The 18,730-nt window shown below is 49.7% G+C and overlaps 5 protein-coding genes across 5 annotated transcripts; 2 read left to right on the top strand and 3 right to left on the bottom strand.

The window, feature by feature from the left end:
- Positions 1 to 2,253: 2,253 nt before the first annotated feature.
- On the bottom strand, positions 2,254 to 3,444 carry ISF_09941 (Ankyrin repeat-containing domain protein; the record flags this gene model as incomplete). Its single annotated transcript, XM_018853540.1, has 1 exon — positions 2,254 to 3,444. One exon carries the CDS (start codon positions 3,442 to 3,444, stop codon positions 2,254 to 2,256), a length of 1,191 nt encoding a protein of 396 aa, XP_018699268.1.
- A 911-nt stretch (positions 3,445 to 4,355) lies between these two features.
- ISF_09942 (hypothetical protein) lies at positions 4,356 to 4,989 on the top strand (the record flags this gene model as incomplete). Its single annotated transcript, XM_018853541.1, has 3 exons — positions 4,356 to 4,711; positions 4,751 to 4,856; positions 4,909 to 4,989. 3 exons carry the CDS (start codon positions 4,356 to 4,358, stop codon positions 4,987 to 4,989), a joined length of 543 nt encoding a protein of 180 aa, XP_018699269.1.
- A 466-nt stretch (positions 4,990 to 5,455) lies between these two features.
- ISF_09943 (hypothetical protein) lies at positions 5,456 to 6,359 on the top strand (the record flags this gene model as incomplete). Its single annotated transcript, XM_018853542.1, has 2 exons — positions 5,456 to 6,214; positions 6,300 to 6,359. 2 exons carry the CDS (start codon positions 5,456 to 5,458, stop codon positions 6,357 to 6,359), a joined length of 819 nt encoding a protein of 272 aa, XP_018699270.1.
- A 427-nt stretch (positions 6,360 to 6,786) lies between these two features.
- Positions 6,787 to 8,079, bottom strand: ISF_09944 (hypothetical protein; the record flags this gene model as incomplete). Its single annotated transcript, XM_018853543.1, has 1 exon — positions 6,787 to 8,079. One exon carries the CDS (start codon positions 8,077 to 8,079, stop codon positions 6,787 to 6,789), a length of 1,293 nt encoding a protein of 430 aa, XP_018699271.1.
- Positions 8,080 to 9,763: 1,684 nt separating this feature from the next.
- On the bottom strand, positions 9,764 to 11,107 carry ISF_09945 (hypothetical protein; the record flags this gene model as incomplete). The annotated part of the gene is made up of 3 exons (XM_018853544.1): positions 9,764 to 10,122; positions 10,170 to 10,188; positions 11,015 to 11,107. The coding sequence occupies 3 exons, from the start codon at positions 11,105 to 11,107 to the stop codon at positions 9,764 to 9,766; spliced, it is 471 nt and encodes a 156-aa protein (XP_018699272.1).
- Between the last annotated feature and the right edge of the window lie 7,623 nt (positions 11,108 to 18,730).

Below are 18,730 nucleotides of genomic sequence, written 5' to 3' on the forward strand. Positions count from 1 at the left end.
CTGACGCAACCACATTCATGCTTCTAGCTGAGCGATTTCTGCAGGCAACGGATGATTCTGCATTGCAGAACTTGACAGCAAGTCTTCATTACAATATAAATCAATGCGAAGCCCTCATCGTGAGAAGATAAGTTTCCCTCACCCGGCTCTCATTCAAGCATGGACAGTATACATTCAATTGATGGAGAGCCTCACAAGGTTATTTCAGGCTGGTTTATGGCCATTTACTATGTGTATTACGAAATGGAGAGTACTGCGCGTGCTCTAGCGGAAAAAGGAGACAGAGAACGCTTGCTTCTTCTCCAACAGAAACAACTGCTAGAACATCAGATTCAAGAGGCAGACCTGGGCGTCGTAGCGCAAATGGAGTTCATTCGTGCTCAAGCAAGACAGATCAGGACACTGGAGGCTACTGTGATGACTCACAGCGACGTACCCCAAACAGGTGCTGCAGAAAGTTCTCGCAGTGATGCAGCAGCATTATCACCCAGGCAGCTTGGCTGATGTGGAGCGATATCATGGTCTTTTCTGACGTGGGCAGGCAGTGTCAAAGACCAGTGCGTACCCACGAAAGCTGCACCAGCTTTTCTCTGATCGTGAAACTAGAATATTTAGATATGTCAAAGAAAGAGATAGAGACATAAGAAAGCTCACACTTTCCGAGACTATATCAACATCCTTATTACTGAATTTTCCCCATATTCTTCGTCCAGTCACTTCTCAGAGTCTTTAAGTCCGGCGTAGTTGCAAGTGGTAGCCGCACGAGCCACAGATAGAACTGTCCGTGATATGAAAATCAGGCGGCAAAGAATGGACAAAGTATTGTGCAGCTGAGAGGCAATCCAGTCCACTGATCAAACTGGAAAGAGTTGCGTCAGCCTGTGTTTCATTTTACGCATCTCGGAGACAATCAATAACCGAATTGATTGACGAAGATGCTACAATGTAGACTGACTCTGCGTGGTTGGAAGGAGGCTTTTTGCTGTGGACGGGAAAAATCTCTTCGCGTTCCAGAGATGATTGAAAACCCTGTCGATACTTCTATCTGATCCCGCTATTATTGCTTTTTCTAAGTGAGCCCAATACATAGCAGCCCGAGTTCCAGCCAAAATGGCCCAGCAGCCTCAGTCCATGGACCCCTCCCCTTGGTCATTTACAGCCACTCTCATCTGTAGCCACGTCATCACATCCACGGCATTTGAGTAAGAAGACAATAGACCAGATGTTAATTTTCGATAATCGGATGGCTAGGAAAACGCTACGTCGCCAAGATAACGGATGCCCTCAGTTTTTCCTACTTGTTTTTACATCGCTCTCATAGACTCTAGTCGCATGCTCGGCTGGAACAGGACCAGCTGCAATTGCCCTTTCTTTGGGAGAGCAGTTCTAATTTCTGCTGTGGGGTCTGGGGCAACAGTTCAAGTTATCGTTACTGGATATGAGACGTAAGAGGCGTTGGAAGAGAACACTGGTGAGGTGAAGGGTATCTTTACACCTGATGCATGTCTTCCTGGATCTAGGTACCATTGCATAGACATAACGTGCGAGAGGATAATGCGTTCGAGCTGCGGAATACGATACAGATGTTGGGCGAAGCTATTTCAAGTTGCAACCGCAATGAAAACTCCAACGTCTACTACAGCCGATATAATCTCAGTGGAAATAGCAGATGTGCGGCCAGCAAGCGTCCCGGCCCGGCACATTCAACAAAGCGTGGTAAAACGTATGTGCATTACCCCCTAAGGGATAGACTAGCGAGTTACTGCCTTTTGTGTACTTATACTACTAATTACGTCTTAAATAGCGTTTTAAAGGTCTTATTCTGTGTATTAACTTATAATAATATAATAGTGAAATTATAATAATAATAGAATTTATTTTACGCGAAAAAACACGATTCTAGTCACGTAGGTTTGTCGTTAAAGAGGGCGAGGTGGGGTGGTCGATAAGTGGGTGGGCGACGTTACACTCTCTAACTTAACACATGTAATTCACCATGCAAACTGTGCATGCTGTATAGTCGTCTGCGCGTATCAGTCCAAGCGCCACTACCTCGAGGAGTGTATTCCATTGAATCCCAGCGACATGTTGAGCAAGGAATACATTGGCAGTATTGCATCTTGCCATCACATTCTTGGAGCTAGCACGCACACGATTAGGTAAGTGTATCTTGGAGAAATCTATAAGAAGGCAGGACTCATACAAGACTAGTAGCTAGTAGTCACATGTTCTGTCGCACGCTTGGTGTTAAAACTACTGGATGGCCCCTCTCCCATCGAGTGCTTGCATCACAATACGATTGTCCATTTCCTGTGCCCGACCAAGTAACGTCTGCCCATATGTTGTTCTAGTGTTGACATCCGCGCCGGCATCGATTAGCACTGTAATCTTCTCCTCTAGGTCCTTGTCATGACATTGAAAAGCGGTAGACGGGTGTCCCAACGTACAATACAAGGCAGACTCCCCGTCGTTGGTCGTTGCGCTGACATTGGCACCAGCTTCGAGCAGAGCTCGCAGTCGTTCGCTACTGCCCCATGCTGCTGCCGCATAGTGAAGAGGGGTTGCTCCGCTGTTATCTAGCGCATGGATATCGGCGCCGGCAGCCACAAGACGCTCTACCTGCTGCTTGCCCCCCGTTCGCCCCCACGCCGCGGCAACGTGAAGGGGTGTCGCTCCATCAGTGCTGGTCGACCGGATGTCGGCCCCAGCATCAAGCAAACGCGGAACTATCGCGGGGCAACTCTGAACCGCGCGATGCAAGGCTGTTCCGCCTCCCTCGCCCGTCGCCAAGGGGTCGGCGCCGTTGTCGAGTAGCAGCGTGACCGAAGCAGGCCTGTCTGCCATTGCATGATGCAGCACCGGGTCTCCATTGTTGTTGCGGGCATTGACATCAGCTCCCCCTTCGAGGAACAATCGTGCCATGTCAAGAAACTCATGAGCGGCGGCAATATGCAGCGGTGTGTTGCCGTAGCAATCTCCGGCTGTCACATCTGCTCCAGCCTCAACGAGAAGCTCTGCCAGCCGGTCATTCCCGAACAGAGCTACAACGTGTAGCGGCGTCTCGTGATCAATGTTGCGAGCGTTCGGGTTTGCTCCAGCCTCAAGAAGCAGGGTAGCCAGAGACACCGACCCTGCTGCAGCAGCGTTATGCAACGGGGTTACACCATCAAACGTTGGCGCAGAAACGTTCGCTCCAGCCTCGACGAGCAGCTTTGCAGTCTCTTCATCATCCCACTGCACTGCAATGTGGAGCGCCGTCAGCTCCCGAGCAGACACTCTTGCATTGATGTCGGCGCCGTCGTCAATCAGCTCGTGCAGGCGCTGGGCGCTTCCGTGGAGGGCCGCCTGGTGCAAGGGCGCATTTACGAGCTGAGATTCCATAGCACGGTAGTTTTCATGAGCCATATTCTGGTGAGGAGATGCAGACTCGTCGGCGGATTCCATCGCGCCGCAACGGGCACAGGAGCGTGCCATAGATGGTACGAAGAGGCTCGGTGCGTAATTGTTCTGGGGATGTCCTGGTGTACACGCTTGAGCAAGGGAGAGGAGTAATGCGACGTAAAGACATCTCGTAGCGAACGAGGTGACCATTTTATCGAACGAGTCAGGCTTGCAAGATTTCGTCTCAATCTCTCGCTTTGCCCGTTGAAATATAACCTAAAAAGTACCGAGCCTGATACGCCCCGCTTGCACTGCCCTCATCTAACCGTTGTGATTCACAGAAAATTCCACGGAGAGCGGGCCACCGTGAACGCCGCTAGTATCGTGGTAACAGTTTTAGCAGGCCGAGGCCGCCTCAATATCACGTCCAATTACATAATACATCAATCCATTCCACTGATCCATAGATTATTATGTTATACTCTGTTATGTTATTATTTAATGCCTACTGGATTGTTGCCCCCTGAATTGTTGCCTACTGAATTGCTGCCTACTGAATTGCTGCCTACTGAATTTGTTGCCTACTGAATTGTTTTTAGCGCCTCCCAAGTTAACATGCTACTGTACTTAAATTAAAGCCTTGTCCGGCACATTCCGAAGCCTTGTGCTGCGAACACTGCAACCCCTGAAAGATCCCGCTTTGACCCGCTTTTTAAGGCAGCGTCACCATGTAACTTATCAGTTGACCCAGTCCACCCACACTCACGGCTTCAACACAATCTCTTCGTGGTCCCGCCGGTAGGAAGCGGAATCGCAATTTCGTAGGTATGGATCCTCGTGTGTATTGCTTCGTGCGTAGGTGTGTAGATAATATATAGTTAGGAGTCTTTTGCTCGAGAGTCCGTCCTTTCTGCTCCCCTTCCCAGTCCCCCTTGCTCGCCAGTCTCCCCTTTCCAGCCCTCCCGATACACACGATGCGTGTCCACGCCCTCTCCGCTCTGTCCCTTGTTGGACTTGCTAACACTGCCGCGGCAACCCAGCTTGACGGACAGCAGCAGGCGACTGATGAAGACTCTTCCGCCTGCTTGAGCAGCATCTTGGCGCTCGCAGAGGCTAGCCCCACGCTACCGGCCGCGCTCGAAGCAGCCACGGGCGACTGCGTCCCGACCAAGCTGACCGAGGCCGCTTCCAGCTTCACCTCTGGCGCGATTGCCTGGTATACAAACATCGTCAACGCCATCAGCGACTGCCCTGCCTTGTCGTCAGCCTCCAAGCTCCCGGACTCTCCCGACTCTCCCGACTGTTCTCCCGACTATCGAGGCCTACACGGGTGAGTAGCCCGGCAGTGCTGCAACTACTACCACGTCAGCTTCTGGCAGCGTGGTCGCGACAAGCACCAACCCAACGAGGTCGAACACGAACTCCCTCTCAACGGCTGCCTCGGGAACTGGATCTGCTACCACCTCGACTCGCTCGTCGGCTGCTTCAGGCTCCGCAGGGCGCAGTGCTACGACCGGCTCGTCTCAGTCGGCCAACGCTGCGGCTCGCGAGACTGGTGTCATCTTTGCTGCAGTCGCCATGGCTGCGTTTGGTGTGTCTGCGCTGTGATTTGGTAGGCAGTGAATGCCACACCTTCGATCAGGAATACTACCGACTTACTGCATTAGCTTCCTTCCCGCCGGCACCTTCGATCGAGCGGGCCGGGGCTAAGCCATACTATGTGAAAAAAGGGTCGATTATATTGGACAGTTCCACGCATCGCATCTACAACTACTTTTCATTTACATATCTTTATTCCCCCACCATGACTTGACCAATAAACCTATAAAATAGAGGTCAAGGGCAATACATTTAGAATTTTATAACATTAGAGGGTTATGTGTTTTAGGATATGAAACCCTCCCTAGCCCCCCCTTTTTTTTGTTTAGAACACTAGATATCACGCACTCTGTATAATAGCTGAGCAGGGAACTCGACTGTACTGTTGCGGTCGGGTTTTACGGTAAAGTATCATCCAGATTGAAACTGCTTATTTTTAGGTTGTTGTGTTGTGGTGGTTCCTGAATCCACCACGATGGCGGACCCAGCGGGGCGCGTAGCGCGTTCTGGTAGCCCGCTTTCCCTGCCGAGGCGATCCGGACGCGTCGTGAGGGCGAGCTCGAAAACTTTTACGGCGCTCAACACGGTCGAAAAAGTGACTGCGGAAGCAAACGAAATCAATGAACGAAATGCACGATCCGAATCGGTCGAGTCAGAATTTCAACCAGCGCCTGAGAGCCGAAAGCCGCGGAGCAATGGAGAAACAGGTAGAAGCATGTTCCAGAAGCTGGTGGAGTTGTTGGAAAAGTCGCACGAAGAGACGAGAGAATTTAAGGAAGAAATGAAAGAGCTTAAGCAAAAAGTGACGGAACAGACATTGGCGATTGCTAAACAAGACGAATTGATCGGAAACCTCAACAACAAGGCTACGCAGCAAGGAAGTTCAATCAAGGAGCTTCAACAGGAGCTTCGTAAAGCGACGGCCGAGCTGACGGAGGTACGAGTGCAACTCGAGACCTTCGCTGTAGCTGCATCGCGCACCGCAGGTAGCAGTCCGCAAGCGACCTACGCTGAAATCGCGCGTACGCCACCGGGAAGCGCGCCGAGCAACATTCGAACACTATCCTCGGGCATGACAACGCCCTCGACCGCGACCGACATGTTCTACTGCACTATAGATTACTCCCGAGTAACGGTCGAAGACAGCTCCAGGGTGACCGCCGGTGGGATCCGGTCCACGCTTGAACGAGAAATGAGAACCGAGCAGGAATCCGCAACCTGGCGGTGCCGCGCCGTTACGAGAGACCCTAAAGACCCATCTCGCATTCGAGTCATGTGCCGAGACGAAAAGGAACAACAAAAGATAAAGCAACTTGCAGAAGCGAAACTTCCCCAAGGTACACGAGTGCTCCGGGACGACCTACACCGAATTCGAGTAGACAATGTTGCGCGAGACGCAGTGCTTGATCAAGCAGGAGTGGAACTTCCGAACGTGACCGAATTGCTATCGAGCCAGAATGATACCAAAATCGCTAAAGTCGCTTGGCTGAGCGACAGATTTCTGAAACAGCATGGCTCTATTGTGGTCTATCTCGAAACAGCAACCGACGCCAAACGATTCCTCGCAGAGGGTTTTTTTCGCGCCGGCGAACTCTCCGGGAGGACTGCACCCTTCAGACGCAGTGAAAGACCGAACCAATGCTACAACTGCCAGGAATTGACGGATCACAAAGCATACCAGTGCATACAATCCATTGTAATAAACAAGAGAAACCCGTGACACAAGTACCTATATATCTCTACACCTCTGCTAAGCTTACTGCACCCATCATTGGACCAGCCATGGCAGCTTCGACCAGCGACTACTTAGTGGGTAGTGCCAGCGGGATCCTCAGCCTCGGGGATGTTTGCATGCTGGGGTGACCGCGCCTCATCGGAGCTTTCTCCACTACCCGGCTGCTTCTCGTTGTTATTCAACAGAGGCAGGCCAGGAGTAGGAGAGCGGTCTCTTCCCGGTCGCTGCTTCGATTGCCATTCCTTGAATCGTTCCTCGCATCGATAGGCAGCAGTGAGAATCACAAAGTCACAAAGTGAGACGGTGTCTCCCTTTTCCACAATGACAGCTTCACCCAGTCTCAACTCCTCCTCACACAGAACTGTGGCACCTCCATGGCCTCGTTCGTCTTCCCAGCACCTCCACACAGCATCACGCTTTTCCCATCTCGTTGCCGTTACTCTCCGCCCATTCATATCTTCCACAGCCTTACCGTCCTCACCCTTGACTAGCCATTTCACCATGATACGCATCGGAGGCCGTACTGTTCTGCTTCCCTGTTTCCAATTGCGGGGCGCAAGTGACGAGTAGTGGTCGATCCCTTTGAGAGGTTGCCAGGCAACACCTTGGATTGACAACATGTCACCGCACTGATAAAGCTTTCCGCCGTTGAGCTGTCTTTCGGTCCCGTACGAAATATCGTCGAGACTCTTGCCCAGGTACCCATCGTTATGATGCTTGAATCTAAACCTTGCGGCGTTCGGTGGCCCTTGTCTTTCGATGTCGAAAGGACGGCCAAACGCGAGCCTTGCAAAGCCTACGTTTTCAGAAGCGCCGTCGTGGAAGATCTCACGCACGGGATTTGCTAGTACCAAGTCCAGTTCGTCTTCTGCCTCTACTGAGGGCGTTGCCAAGCCATACTGGAAGCTGACTTTCGGCGCTGGACGCTTTTCGTGGTTGTTGTCACTGGACGGCTTTAGGTCCTGCTCCGTGTCGGACGACGGCTTTTGGTCTGACGGCAAGTTTTCGCCATTCTCTGACGGAAGATTCAGGTCGCCGGTAGTCATTGACACGAACATGCTGCCCTCTTCAGGCTCTTTTTTCACGTTTTGCTCTACTGGCGGCTTCTCATCGTCCACGGTCATCGCATCCGGCTCATCAAGGGGTTGACGAACATTCACTTGATTCTGCATTTCCGCTTTTTTGCCGTCATCTGCTTTTTCGTACGCATTCACTGCGGCCTCGAGGGTTTTCGTCAAGGTTTCTGTTGTCTTGTCAGAGTCACCTTTTTTCGGGATGCCATTCTTCTCTCGCTGCTTTGTCTTCTGTTCTTTAGGTTTCGTCTGCTGATTGTCTGCCGTCTGGTTTCTCGTCTGAGGGGCCATTGTGATTGCTGATCAGCATTGCTTGGTGTGGATTGATGCCGCAATTTATAGTAGTGAGAGCCAGTGGAGAAGGCAACTGTTTTCGGCCCTTTCGACCATTTCACGGCGAGCAATTCTGTCCGCAAGCAGCAAACTTATCACGTCGTGGAACGAAGCGAAATTTTGTGTTCAAGTTGGTTTTTACTACAGTAGTGGACTCTTTGGCACTCGTACGCTGTATACTGTATCTACTTCCATATTTTTCTACGAAGAAAAATATCACATTTAATCTCCTTTATCTCCGTATTGCCTTGCAGAGCTCGATATCGCCATGCGGAAGGCAACCGTAGCTCAACCGCGTAAGCAGCTTCCAGGGCGGTGGAGGATGAGTGGGGAACTGTCACCTACAGCTTCCACTGAGCTAGACAGCCAAAAGCCTGGCCCTTACTTCATCACTACACCACCCACAGGTAAAGACGGCCATGCGACTCTCCTCGAACGTCAAGGGCAGCCACCCGAAGCAATATCATCGAACGCAACCATCATGCCAACAGAATTACCGGACGATAAAGTCTTGTATGGCTCGGATACCGAAATCAAAACACTAATCGCGCAGAGCTCGCGGCCAAAAAGCCATGATGGAATTGTACTGTTATCAGACCGATTCCTCGCCAAAGCCTACAAGCCGGACTGCCTCGCCGATACGATGAAAACGATCGAAGTTGCGCAAGCTCTCGGCATACGAACACCAAAGCTGATACGGGCGATTCAGTTTCCAGACGTGGAGTTTCTGGTCATGGAACGAATTGAGGGGCGGACAATAGAAGAAGCCTAGCCTGAGCTAGGCTGGTATGCGTCCCTTCGTCTGGCCTTCCAGCTTCGCCGTTTTGTATCCTTGCTGCGATCGATTACCTCGCACACCGCTGGATCCATTGTTACGGGCAGTTGCAGGTCGTTCTGGTTAGATGACCGGTTTGGATTACCTGCAAGGGCGACCGCCAGATCCGTCGTGGATTTCTTGGCCTTTTGGACAGATTTCAGATCTATTCGGCATGAATATAGAAAAAGCAAACGCGACCATGCGGTTTTGGAAGGGTCCTCAGATTTACGAGCGAAAACGTTCGTGCTCACACACCATGATCTTGCACCTCGCAATATTATGGTTGACGCGTTAGGGGATGCATGGCTGCTTGATTGGGATCTCGCTGGGTACTACCCAATCTATTTTGAGTATGCATCTATGTCGAATTTCAAGATACCGGAGAGTTGGGGCTATTTCGGACGGTTACGTTGGTGGATTGTTGCATGGCTTGCTGCTGGGCGATATGAGAAGCAAAGCAGACAGCTCTGGGCAATCAGAACGAAGTTCCTGCGGTTTCCGGTAGGATGGCGCTCAATATCAAGGCAAAAGTCACTCAACCGAGATTAGAGCAAGCTTTAGAGTCGTCCGAATTATCTGATTCTAGTGCATAGAGTTGAATCTAACTTCCTAACAAAATGGGCCAACACACCCATAGCTGTTTTCGTCTGACCTTACTTGCGAAAAGTGCCCTGTCGAACCTCACGCTGCTCGCATCCTTCTGGGTATCGCCAGTAGTAACTGACCGCCTGCCAAACAAGTGCCGCACTGCCTGCAGCGACAATTCCAGCCGCTTCCAAGTCGTACATGACTGTATAAATCCAGAACCTGCAACCCTCCATTTCTTCAGTGAATGTGTACTTCCCTCTTGTGGCTGCTGATGATGTCTGTGATAGTCCGAACAGTAACTCCGGGGGTGACATCAAAAGACAGCGAATGAATAGCATTCACGGTCATCTGGTACCGCTTGGAAGCCACCTCGATCTTGCCTCGCAACCCATCAGAGCCATAACCGGGGGCCATGTCAAGTCTGACGGAATTCTGATCCGCAAGTTCAAGGAAAATGGCCCAATGGTTGGTAGGCGGGTTTCCCTCTTCATCGCCAGCATTGGACTCGTTCACGTAGGCACAGACGTGAATGCGAACCACTACTTTGTCCAAGTCGCGCGTGTTGAAATGATCCTGGTCCCAATTTCGGTCCATGTCTAAAAAGGTGGTTAGATTGCGTCAGAAGGTCGGTCATTGGACTAACTTCGAATAGCGTTGGTTGACTGTTAGATGGTAGAAAGAACAGTTTTAAAGAAGATATATGATGATATTATGTTGCAAGTACGGCTTTTCTTGGCTTTTCGAAGGCGAGGGATAAGGGAGGCAGACGATGGCATTTATACCCAGCGTCAACACAATCCGCCAGCGCGATTCTCAACGGCCGACTTCCGCCTGCCATTTTTCTTGTCTACCTCGTTCTACCTCTTCCACACCTTTTCCTATTCGGCCTTTGGCAAAAATAACGCACTGCACCTCTCTGCACAAACTCTCGCTCGGGTCGCATAGCATCAAAGCTGCTCGCGCTCACATTCGTACTCGCGTGCTGGATGTCTGTCGAACACAACGCCGTACACGGGAGCGCGATTAGACGTTACACGACCACTGCAGGTATTTCTTTTACATACTAGGTATCTTGTCACAGAGGTAGAGGTAGTGAAATTATAAAAGGGTGGCGGTTGCCCATCACTGTTGGGCCCTAGGTCGATCCCGCTCCTTGTGTTTCCGTGCAAAAAGCTTGAGATATCTTTACTTGCGATGCCGGTCACGAAGTCACACACTAGCGCGCCATTTTCCAGGTCCTCAATACCGAGTCAAAAGTCTTCAGACAGCCTAGTCATTGACATTTCCTCAGACGATGAAAGTGCCTCGAACAACTCCTCGAGCTCAAAACCATGTGCCAACCCGCCAATTGAAACGAGAGAGCCGGTTGAGACTGGTAGGCTTACTATTGACAGAAAGGCTTTAAGTGACATACTGGCGAAGCTATCAGCGATTGAGCCTCAGCTGTGTGACTGCGGTCACTGTAAGGATGTGTGCAGTACAAGGTACCACGAGCACGCGGGCGGCGAGCCAGTAGGCGAGGGTGACAGTGGCCCTAGCGGGCTTGACTCGGTCGTTGGTCACGACCAGGCGCTGGCGCATATTCGCCGTCGTTCGTTTGCCGGGCAATCGAACCCTGAATTATCCAGGCAGCAATTCGATGATGAGATACCTGACTCAGAGGAAGACTCCGACGATGAGGAATTTCGAGCGGACGCCAACACAGACACGGAAACGAACAAAGCCAGTAAACTAAATACGGAAGGAGAAAGGGACGGGCCGCGAGGCAGAATCGCAGTAGGGTATATGCCGTTTGCGGATCATGACAGATGTTGTGGCCGTTTAAAAGGGATTTTTCCCATTAGGCAAGAGAAGGTGCCCGAGCATGTGTTAGGAAATTTTAATATAGGTACCTACATAGCCATTGCATTGAATACTACTAGTCGGTATATTTCCACTCCATTGCTTCCACTTTCTCCATACTCCGTAGAAAGTCCCCATTCAGAGTAACGCCCTTCATGATAAGCAAACACCCCCCATTATCCTTCCAGGGTCGAATGCACGCATGACTATGCTTGAATAAGTCCTCTCCCGACAGATCTGTCTTCTTGTTCACACATTTGAACAGGTCGATGATATAGTTTTTTCGGTCTTCTTATCGTGGTCTGTCGGCGTACAGCGCGTAGGCATCTGCGCGGCCATTAAGCTGTACCTTATATGATGGGAGTAGATCGCGTGCAGTTTTTCCCACCTCCACGAGAAGGATAGTCACTTCGTACGATTTGACTTGTTATTCACTATTCCATTATAGCGCTCACCTCATAGTCTGAAGGCTTTTGAAATTTTTCACTTTGCCAAATGTACGCCATACTTTGAAGTAGCTAACAAAAGCAACAGCATCTATAGCACTATTTATAATACTATCGGTCTATAGTATTTCCAATTTGACCCTAGAAGCATCTGTCCCGCATAACAAGGATCTAGACCACGAATGAGAGCCATCTCGTCATCCCCATGACCAGTAAGAAATATGGTCTTATTATCATAGAGCTTCTTAGACCTTATCCTTCTTATAGCATGAAGAGTTATGGCAGTTTTGGACTATTTCCTTCGTAATTGGCGTGCCTGAAAGAACTGTGCAAGTCTTGTGTCGTCGAGAGGCGATGAGACACCACCCTTCTCCGCGCTGTGTAGGTTGACTTTGCCTCCCACATCGGCCACAGCGATATTCAACGAATTCCAAGGAACACATTATCTAACCAGATTAGTAACATAGATAACTAACTCCGCGTCATGACTTACTTAATATACGGAGCTGTGAATCAAGTATAAAGGACGAATAGAACCAAAGATATGTCAAGTAGAGTATGTTGTTAATAATACGGGAAGACGGAATATATATAGTGTAGATATATTGCTCGTTAAGAGTCTCTAGCTTCATGGTGTTATCCATTGCTACTTAGAGGTAGCCGGTTTGCCTTTGCCTCGCCCTCGGCTTGACAACACGCCCTTCCGTATCTGCAGAGCTTATAGCCGGAAGAAATTAGCATATCTTATTCGTCATATCGCAGGACATCTTCCGCTTTTTCGACATACCATCGGCCTTCTGGTCAAACACGGCGTGAGCTTTTTGTTTGGGGGGGATGGTTCACCCGAATGTGTTTACTACAAATGATGAGCAAATGAAAAGTCTGCGAGTTGCTACAGACGGACTGGTACCTATGAAGTAGGACGGCTGTTTATCTAAACTCAAAAAAACGAAAGATTGAGGCAAATCTGAACTGAAAAGACATGAACAAAATACTGCTATTCTTCTTGACCCTATCCATCTACCCATGCTTCTGGTCGCGTCAACTTCGCAACAAGATCTCGAGACTTAGGAAAGTCAAACTCAGGAGTAACCCTGTTGATCATCACACGTTATATTCCTCATTCATGCGGTACGTCACGGCCCGCGTTTTTTATTTGTAGACGTCGACCAAGCTGACGATAAGGGATGCTCCTCATGACGACCAATGGCCTTTTTTGACAAGACATTTGGTCAGTGTGGTACGAGAGCTAAGGGACGCAGCACTTACGAGGCAGGTTGCGCATGGCGTACTGTTCAACCACACCCAGTCCAAACAGCCGTGAGAGTGGAAGAAGTACAGCGGTACTTGTAGAAGCCGCCGCCGAGGGAACTCATCTGTCCGTAGCTAGACTAGTGACAAGGAACTGGCTGACTGCAGTGAGGCGAAAAAGATACTGGCGACGGGTAGTCGTGAGAGTTGGAGGTACCGTTTAAACCAACCCGGAATGGAAGTGTTGTCCATGCTCTTGCGCGAAAACGCGTCGCCAAAAGTCTTCAGGGTGGCGTTTGTTTCTGTGTGAAGTACATTTGTCAAGGGAAGATGGGCGTCGCAGCAAAACAGCACATCAGAAGAAAAAGTTGTGATTTGTGCTGTGATGGTTTCGTCATTTGTAGGCGAGGGAGGAGGCGATCAGTGACTGACCCCGACGAGGCAAGGCCAACAGCTGACGATAATGGCAAAACAGGCCCAAGAAAAAAGGGTCTTGAGGTTAATTGACTTGAATCTCCACGCGGTGATGGTAAGAGGGGAAAACAAGCGGCGGCGTTCCAGAAGAAGTGAATGAGGCTGGTTTGAGGCACCCACGAGGTTGTCTGTAAGTTATCGTAGAACCCGGACTGGATGTTGCTTTGCATTGGATTAGTTAACATAAACCGCGGTCCGGGTCAATGAATACCTACTTTGAAGCACGTGCGGCACCCATCCAGTCCATCGATTATTTGTATCAGTGATGTCTGTCTTCAAGGTTAGAACACAAAGGCAGAGGGCACAAAGATCCAACTACAACACTCATGAGACTTGCTTTGTGTCTGATACATTATATCGCTAGCTCAATATTCTCAAGAAGAAAGTCGTCCATCCTGGTGTGTTCCTTCTTTTGGTTCGACACCGCTGCCCAAGTTAGCTACTTTCTATTGCTTTGCGCGGTTGGACTTACGCGATAATGTCCATCCGTCAAACCGCTAGCGATTTCCATTTTTATAGTTAGATCATTTAGTCTAGCAGCGGCTTAGCTGGCTCTTTATATAGTTGCGAGTGTTCAGCCTTACTTCTTACGTGACGCAGCCTGATACGCGATGTCGTGAAGGGCTATCCCAGGGTGGAGCATGGTAATAAAACAAACTCAGGTAGCTGATTTAAGGAGATGCTGTGTCTAAGTAGGGACGTATATACAATATCGGTAGGTATGTGTTGTTGCAAAAAGGCATTCTTTTTGATGTGGATGTCGCAACCGTCGACTAACGAGAGCCCGTCGCCATTTGCTTTACACAATATGGTAAATTCGCATGGTTACGATCTGCATAGAAAGTACCAATTCATGTATGGAGCAAACTTTACAGCAAAGCAACAGGGCCGTATTCACCCGTTGAGTATGTCCCCTGTCACAGTCTAGTTCTGTTCATCGTGAGTCTTGTCTTTTTTCAACGTAGCATCGGCACCGCGGCGATACCGACCTACGTTATCGCTGTAGACATCTTCGGTTGGGGCGTTGGAGTTGTCCTCAGTGTTGAAAATTGCAGCGGTTGCCCACAAGATGGCAGAACCCTGTCTGCGGCCTTCTTAATTTCCGTTGAAAAAGAGGAGAAGTCTCTTGCATTTTGCGTAATGTACCACAGTGTTTGTTCGCCTTTTGTGCCTTGCAAAGCAAGGTCGGTTGCTCCGTGTAAAGTTGCGGTTAGAGACTCGTCCATGGCTGGTGTTTGAGGGTTAGAGCGATGTGTAGAAGAATGGGCGCCGACACTGCGCTTATATTTATGATGAAAGTATTTGGTGAAAATCCCTGATATCGCTCCTGATAAAGCGCATAATGAGTCTGTGCACTTGGTCTTTGCATCCGAAATGCGCCTATAAGAAACAACCCCTTTAGCTACAGTTTCGTTACTAGAAAAAACGCTAGCTCAACCTCGCCGTTTTTCACTCGCTAGTGTTTTTAGGAAGAGGCGACTTTGTAGCTTGAAGTGTGTAACCCTTTGTTGCCATCTTGCTTTCCCCACGTCCTAGTCTGTGTCAAAGTGAGACTGCGTTTGTGGTTCGAGGTTCTCTAGCTCTTGTGCCTCTGTCCTCTCCACCAGGTTCTCGCGAGAATCGCTCGGGCGCTGCTGGGTCGGGAATAACTCTTTCCTGATAACCCTGGCTACTGTTTGCAACAGGCCTAGTGCAAACTGACCAGGAAATTGGACACCGTGTAAGGCAGGTACTCGCGTGTTTGGAACAATGCAAGCTGCCACTGCTAATGCAATGGCGATGAGATTGGGAACGGCTACCCAACCTTCAACCCATAGGAGTCGACATTGAGTTTGTTTTTTCTTTAGCTTTAGCTTGATACTAAGAGCAAAGGCCATAGTCGATGGCATTGCGCTCGGCATCTGGATAAAGAGCCACAGCCATTGCGAACCAGTCGTAACATATCGCCAGGCGCCAACCCCGAGTAGCAGTAGCGTGGATAGCAAGCTGAACCAAAAAATCGTTGTCGCTCGAATTGATCCAGTTTGGTTGAGGTGATAGCATAACCTAACCTAATTGGTAATGGTCAGATATAGTATTGTGAAGGATGCCAAGGCGTACCGGCTCCATGCATGTGCACAAGCTACTCAATGCCCGCAACGAGTTTATGCTCGCGAATCTGCGTAGTTGTGCCTCTAGAGGGGATGTGGCGAAGAGAATTCCACACGAAACTATTGCGGCAATAGCTAGGATATATTGGGTCGTCCGAAAGAGTGTTAACTTTTGCTTCATATCGATGAGAAAGTAGGTGGCAATGCAGATGTCTGCAACGCTGCAGGCAGCAAATGTTGAAATAACCTCCAACCTAGTAACGATCAAATGCATTGTCAAAGGCGGTGTAGTTCTAGCTCTCACTATATGCTGCTCCGGGGAGCCTGATCTATATGTAATGAGGCTCGGTCAAAAGCGGAAACGGAAATGGGAGAGCTGTGTCCTCGTCAGTTAGATGGTCGCAACTGCTATATTGCTTATGTCCATTTGGGAGGGCTGATGAGAGCTGTGGATTCTTGGTCAGCTGAGTTCGTAGTTGATGTCAACGACGATGTCTAGCTCTTAAACAACGCAAATAAGGCCACCCGATTATTTACTCAGCTCTGCGTTGTCGTTGGAAAAAAGCACAAGCAATGCCACTGCTGGCCGGAAATGGGAGAGTTGTGTCCTCGTCAGTTAGATGGTAGCAACTATATTGCTTATGTCCATTTGGGAGGGCTGATGAGAGCTGTGGCAGCTCTGCGTTGTCGTTGGAAAAAAGCACAAGCAATGCCACTGCTGGTGTTGACGTCCCGAGGTAGACGAGGCACCTAGCTTTCAGCAAGGTAGTGACAATTATGCGTTAGGCCGCTTTGGCGAAGGCTGCAGCATGGCATACTAGTTCAATAAGGCACACAGAAAGGCCAGAGATGTTTCGTGCATTATTGACTCAGTGCATTATGAAGTGGCAGTGAAAGCTGAACCTTAACTGCAGGTGCTTGGGGCACCTGGAGCGTTCGTAGATTGACCTGTGTTGAGCACATTAACATGCGGAACTCGGAGTAGTAGGTTTTTGTCTTCATTGATTAGGTGGAAACGACTATAGCGAAGTTTGAGCCTACTTAAAACAAGGAATTTGCGGTCGTTTGCATCCCGATTCATTCGTAGTTTTGTCGAAATGATCTGCTCCCCAAGATGACCCTGGACTGAGCGGGACGGTCCCCACAAAAGGGAAACAGTTTTTCAAAAAGTGTTTCCCTTTTGTGGGGACCGTCCCGGCCCGTCTCGATGGCCTGGAGTTGACAGCGGCCATCAAGGCTGATGGCCCCCGTGGTTAGACTCGTAGAAATGCACATGACCCTGTTTGGAGGCCGTCCCATATGTTGCGCCCGGTTCCAGCTGTTGGGTATCGTACTTGCCCAGAACATCAACAACATGGACAACTTGACAGCCAACACCTCTCACGGGAGTACAACAACGGAATACTTCCAAAGGAGTATAGGCGGCCACTATGAGTGTTATCGCATAGCTGGCAAGCCAATGATTCAAGGAGTCACGAAATACCATGCGTGGTCGGCGACGTGCTGCCCGAATACTATTTCCCCTGGCCAGGCGAAAAGCGAAGCTGTGAAAACCCTCAATGAGCAGAATGAACCTGGAACGTGGTGTATTTTATACACGTGAGTTTGCTTACCTATCGCTGAATCATGCACTAATTGAAAGCAGTCGTCTTAAAATACTGAGCCGGGGGACGCGAGGCAAGACCTGTGAACACAAAAGAGACGCTATCGCGGCCAAGCTACAACCTTGTCCTTCGACCATCAAAGAGGAATTGCAAGCCGCGTGGGCTCAAGAAGATCTGCCGCAAAAGTTGCAAAAACTGAGAGAGGTGTCGCAACTTGCCGCCTTCCTACCAGATGGTGATCATAACCATAAAGTCAAAGCAGATGCGGCTTTTGCCTACCACACGATCAAATATGAACAGGTCGTACGTAACGGTATAGAAGCTCTACAAAAGAGGGCTAAAGAAGATGCCAGCTCGAAGTCTTACGGTCCGATGTTCTGCCTATTGGCCGAATACCGAGCAAGTAGCAACCGAGATCTATACCAATTTTTAAGCGCAACCGGTTCGAAGGTCAGCGATGATGAAAAAAAAGCCACGTGGGAGCTGAAACAGACCGTTGCCGTCGCCAGCAAAGTTGCGCGCCAAATTGATGCTCAGTATTCACAAACTGGAAACAGGTTCAAAGAAAAGCTCATAGCGAGGCGCGAAAAGCCGCCTCATATCGCTCACCACATAGTGGATCAATTGAGTTCACATCCTGATATTGGGGTGAATGCGCTTGCCGTCTTCGCAGCTTTAAGAGGTACACTGCGACATCATACCATATTTTTCTTTGCTAACTCATTGAACAGAAGAACGCAGCTATTTCATTGACTTGATAAAAGATATACCGACTGCTTCCATTCCAGAATTTGCCTCCGCCACTGCAGGACGCCTCGTCGACATTAAATGGTCCAATCTAGATGGAGCCATTCCCCTGTTCTTCCCCCTTTTTCAAGTCTGCTGGGCAATTCAGTTAAGGTAGAAATTCATTATCTGTATGAGACTTTAGCTGACAATCGACAGTTTTGCTGACCTCTGCACCCTTTTTGGCTGGAAAAGCCTCGCGCGTCTGGGCCTGAATGTGACACATCTTTTCGACGATGCTGAGCAGATTCGGCGCGAAAACATGAGAAATTGGGAGCAGATGACCAAGGCAGAGAAAGCAGCCGCTGGAGCACGACTCGAACAGGCTTTACGAATTCCATTGGCATACCTACGACATTTGGTGAAGGAGAATGAGAGTGCTGACTCGGCAGAAGGCTCATTGCCCCTCCACTCATGGGCGGAATCGACAAGTGGCGGCTTCGACGCTCGTGAACCATTGGCGTCTAATCACGCCTTTGCAGCAGCAGCTACTGGCATTTCAAACTCCGATTTTCGAGGGGAACAGTCGCAATCTTTCGCTGCTCGCTCATCCTATGGCTATCCAGATGATGCCGCGACGCCCCCACCGCTTTTGTCTACAGAGGACACCAATCAAAACGACACGAACTACCTGATGGCCAATCACGAACCTGCATCTCAGATTGCAGCACGCGCCGGGGACACAGATGCTACAAGTTCGAGCGAAGAGTC

This window comes from Cordyceps fumosorosea (assembly GCF_001636725.1).
Source record: "Cordyceps fumosorosea ARSEF 2679 chromosome Unknown scaffold_105, whole genome shotgun sequence".
Classification (NCBI taxonomy): domain Eukaryota; kingdom Fungi; phylum Ascomycota; class Sordariomycetes; order Hypocreales; family Cordycipitaceae; genus Cordyceps; species Cordyceps fumosorosea.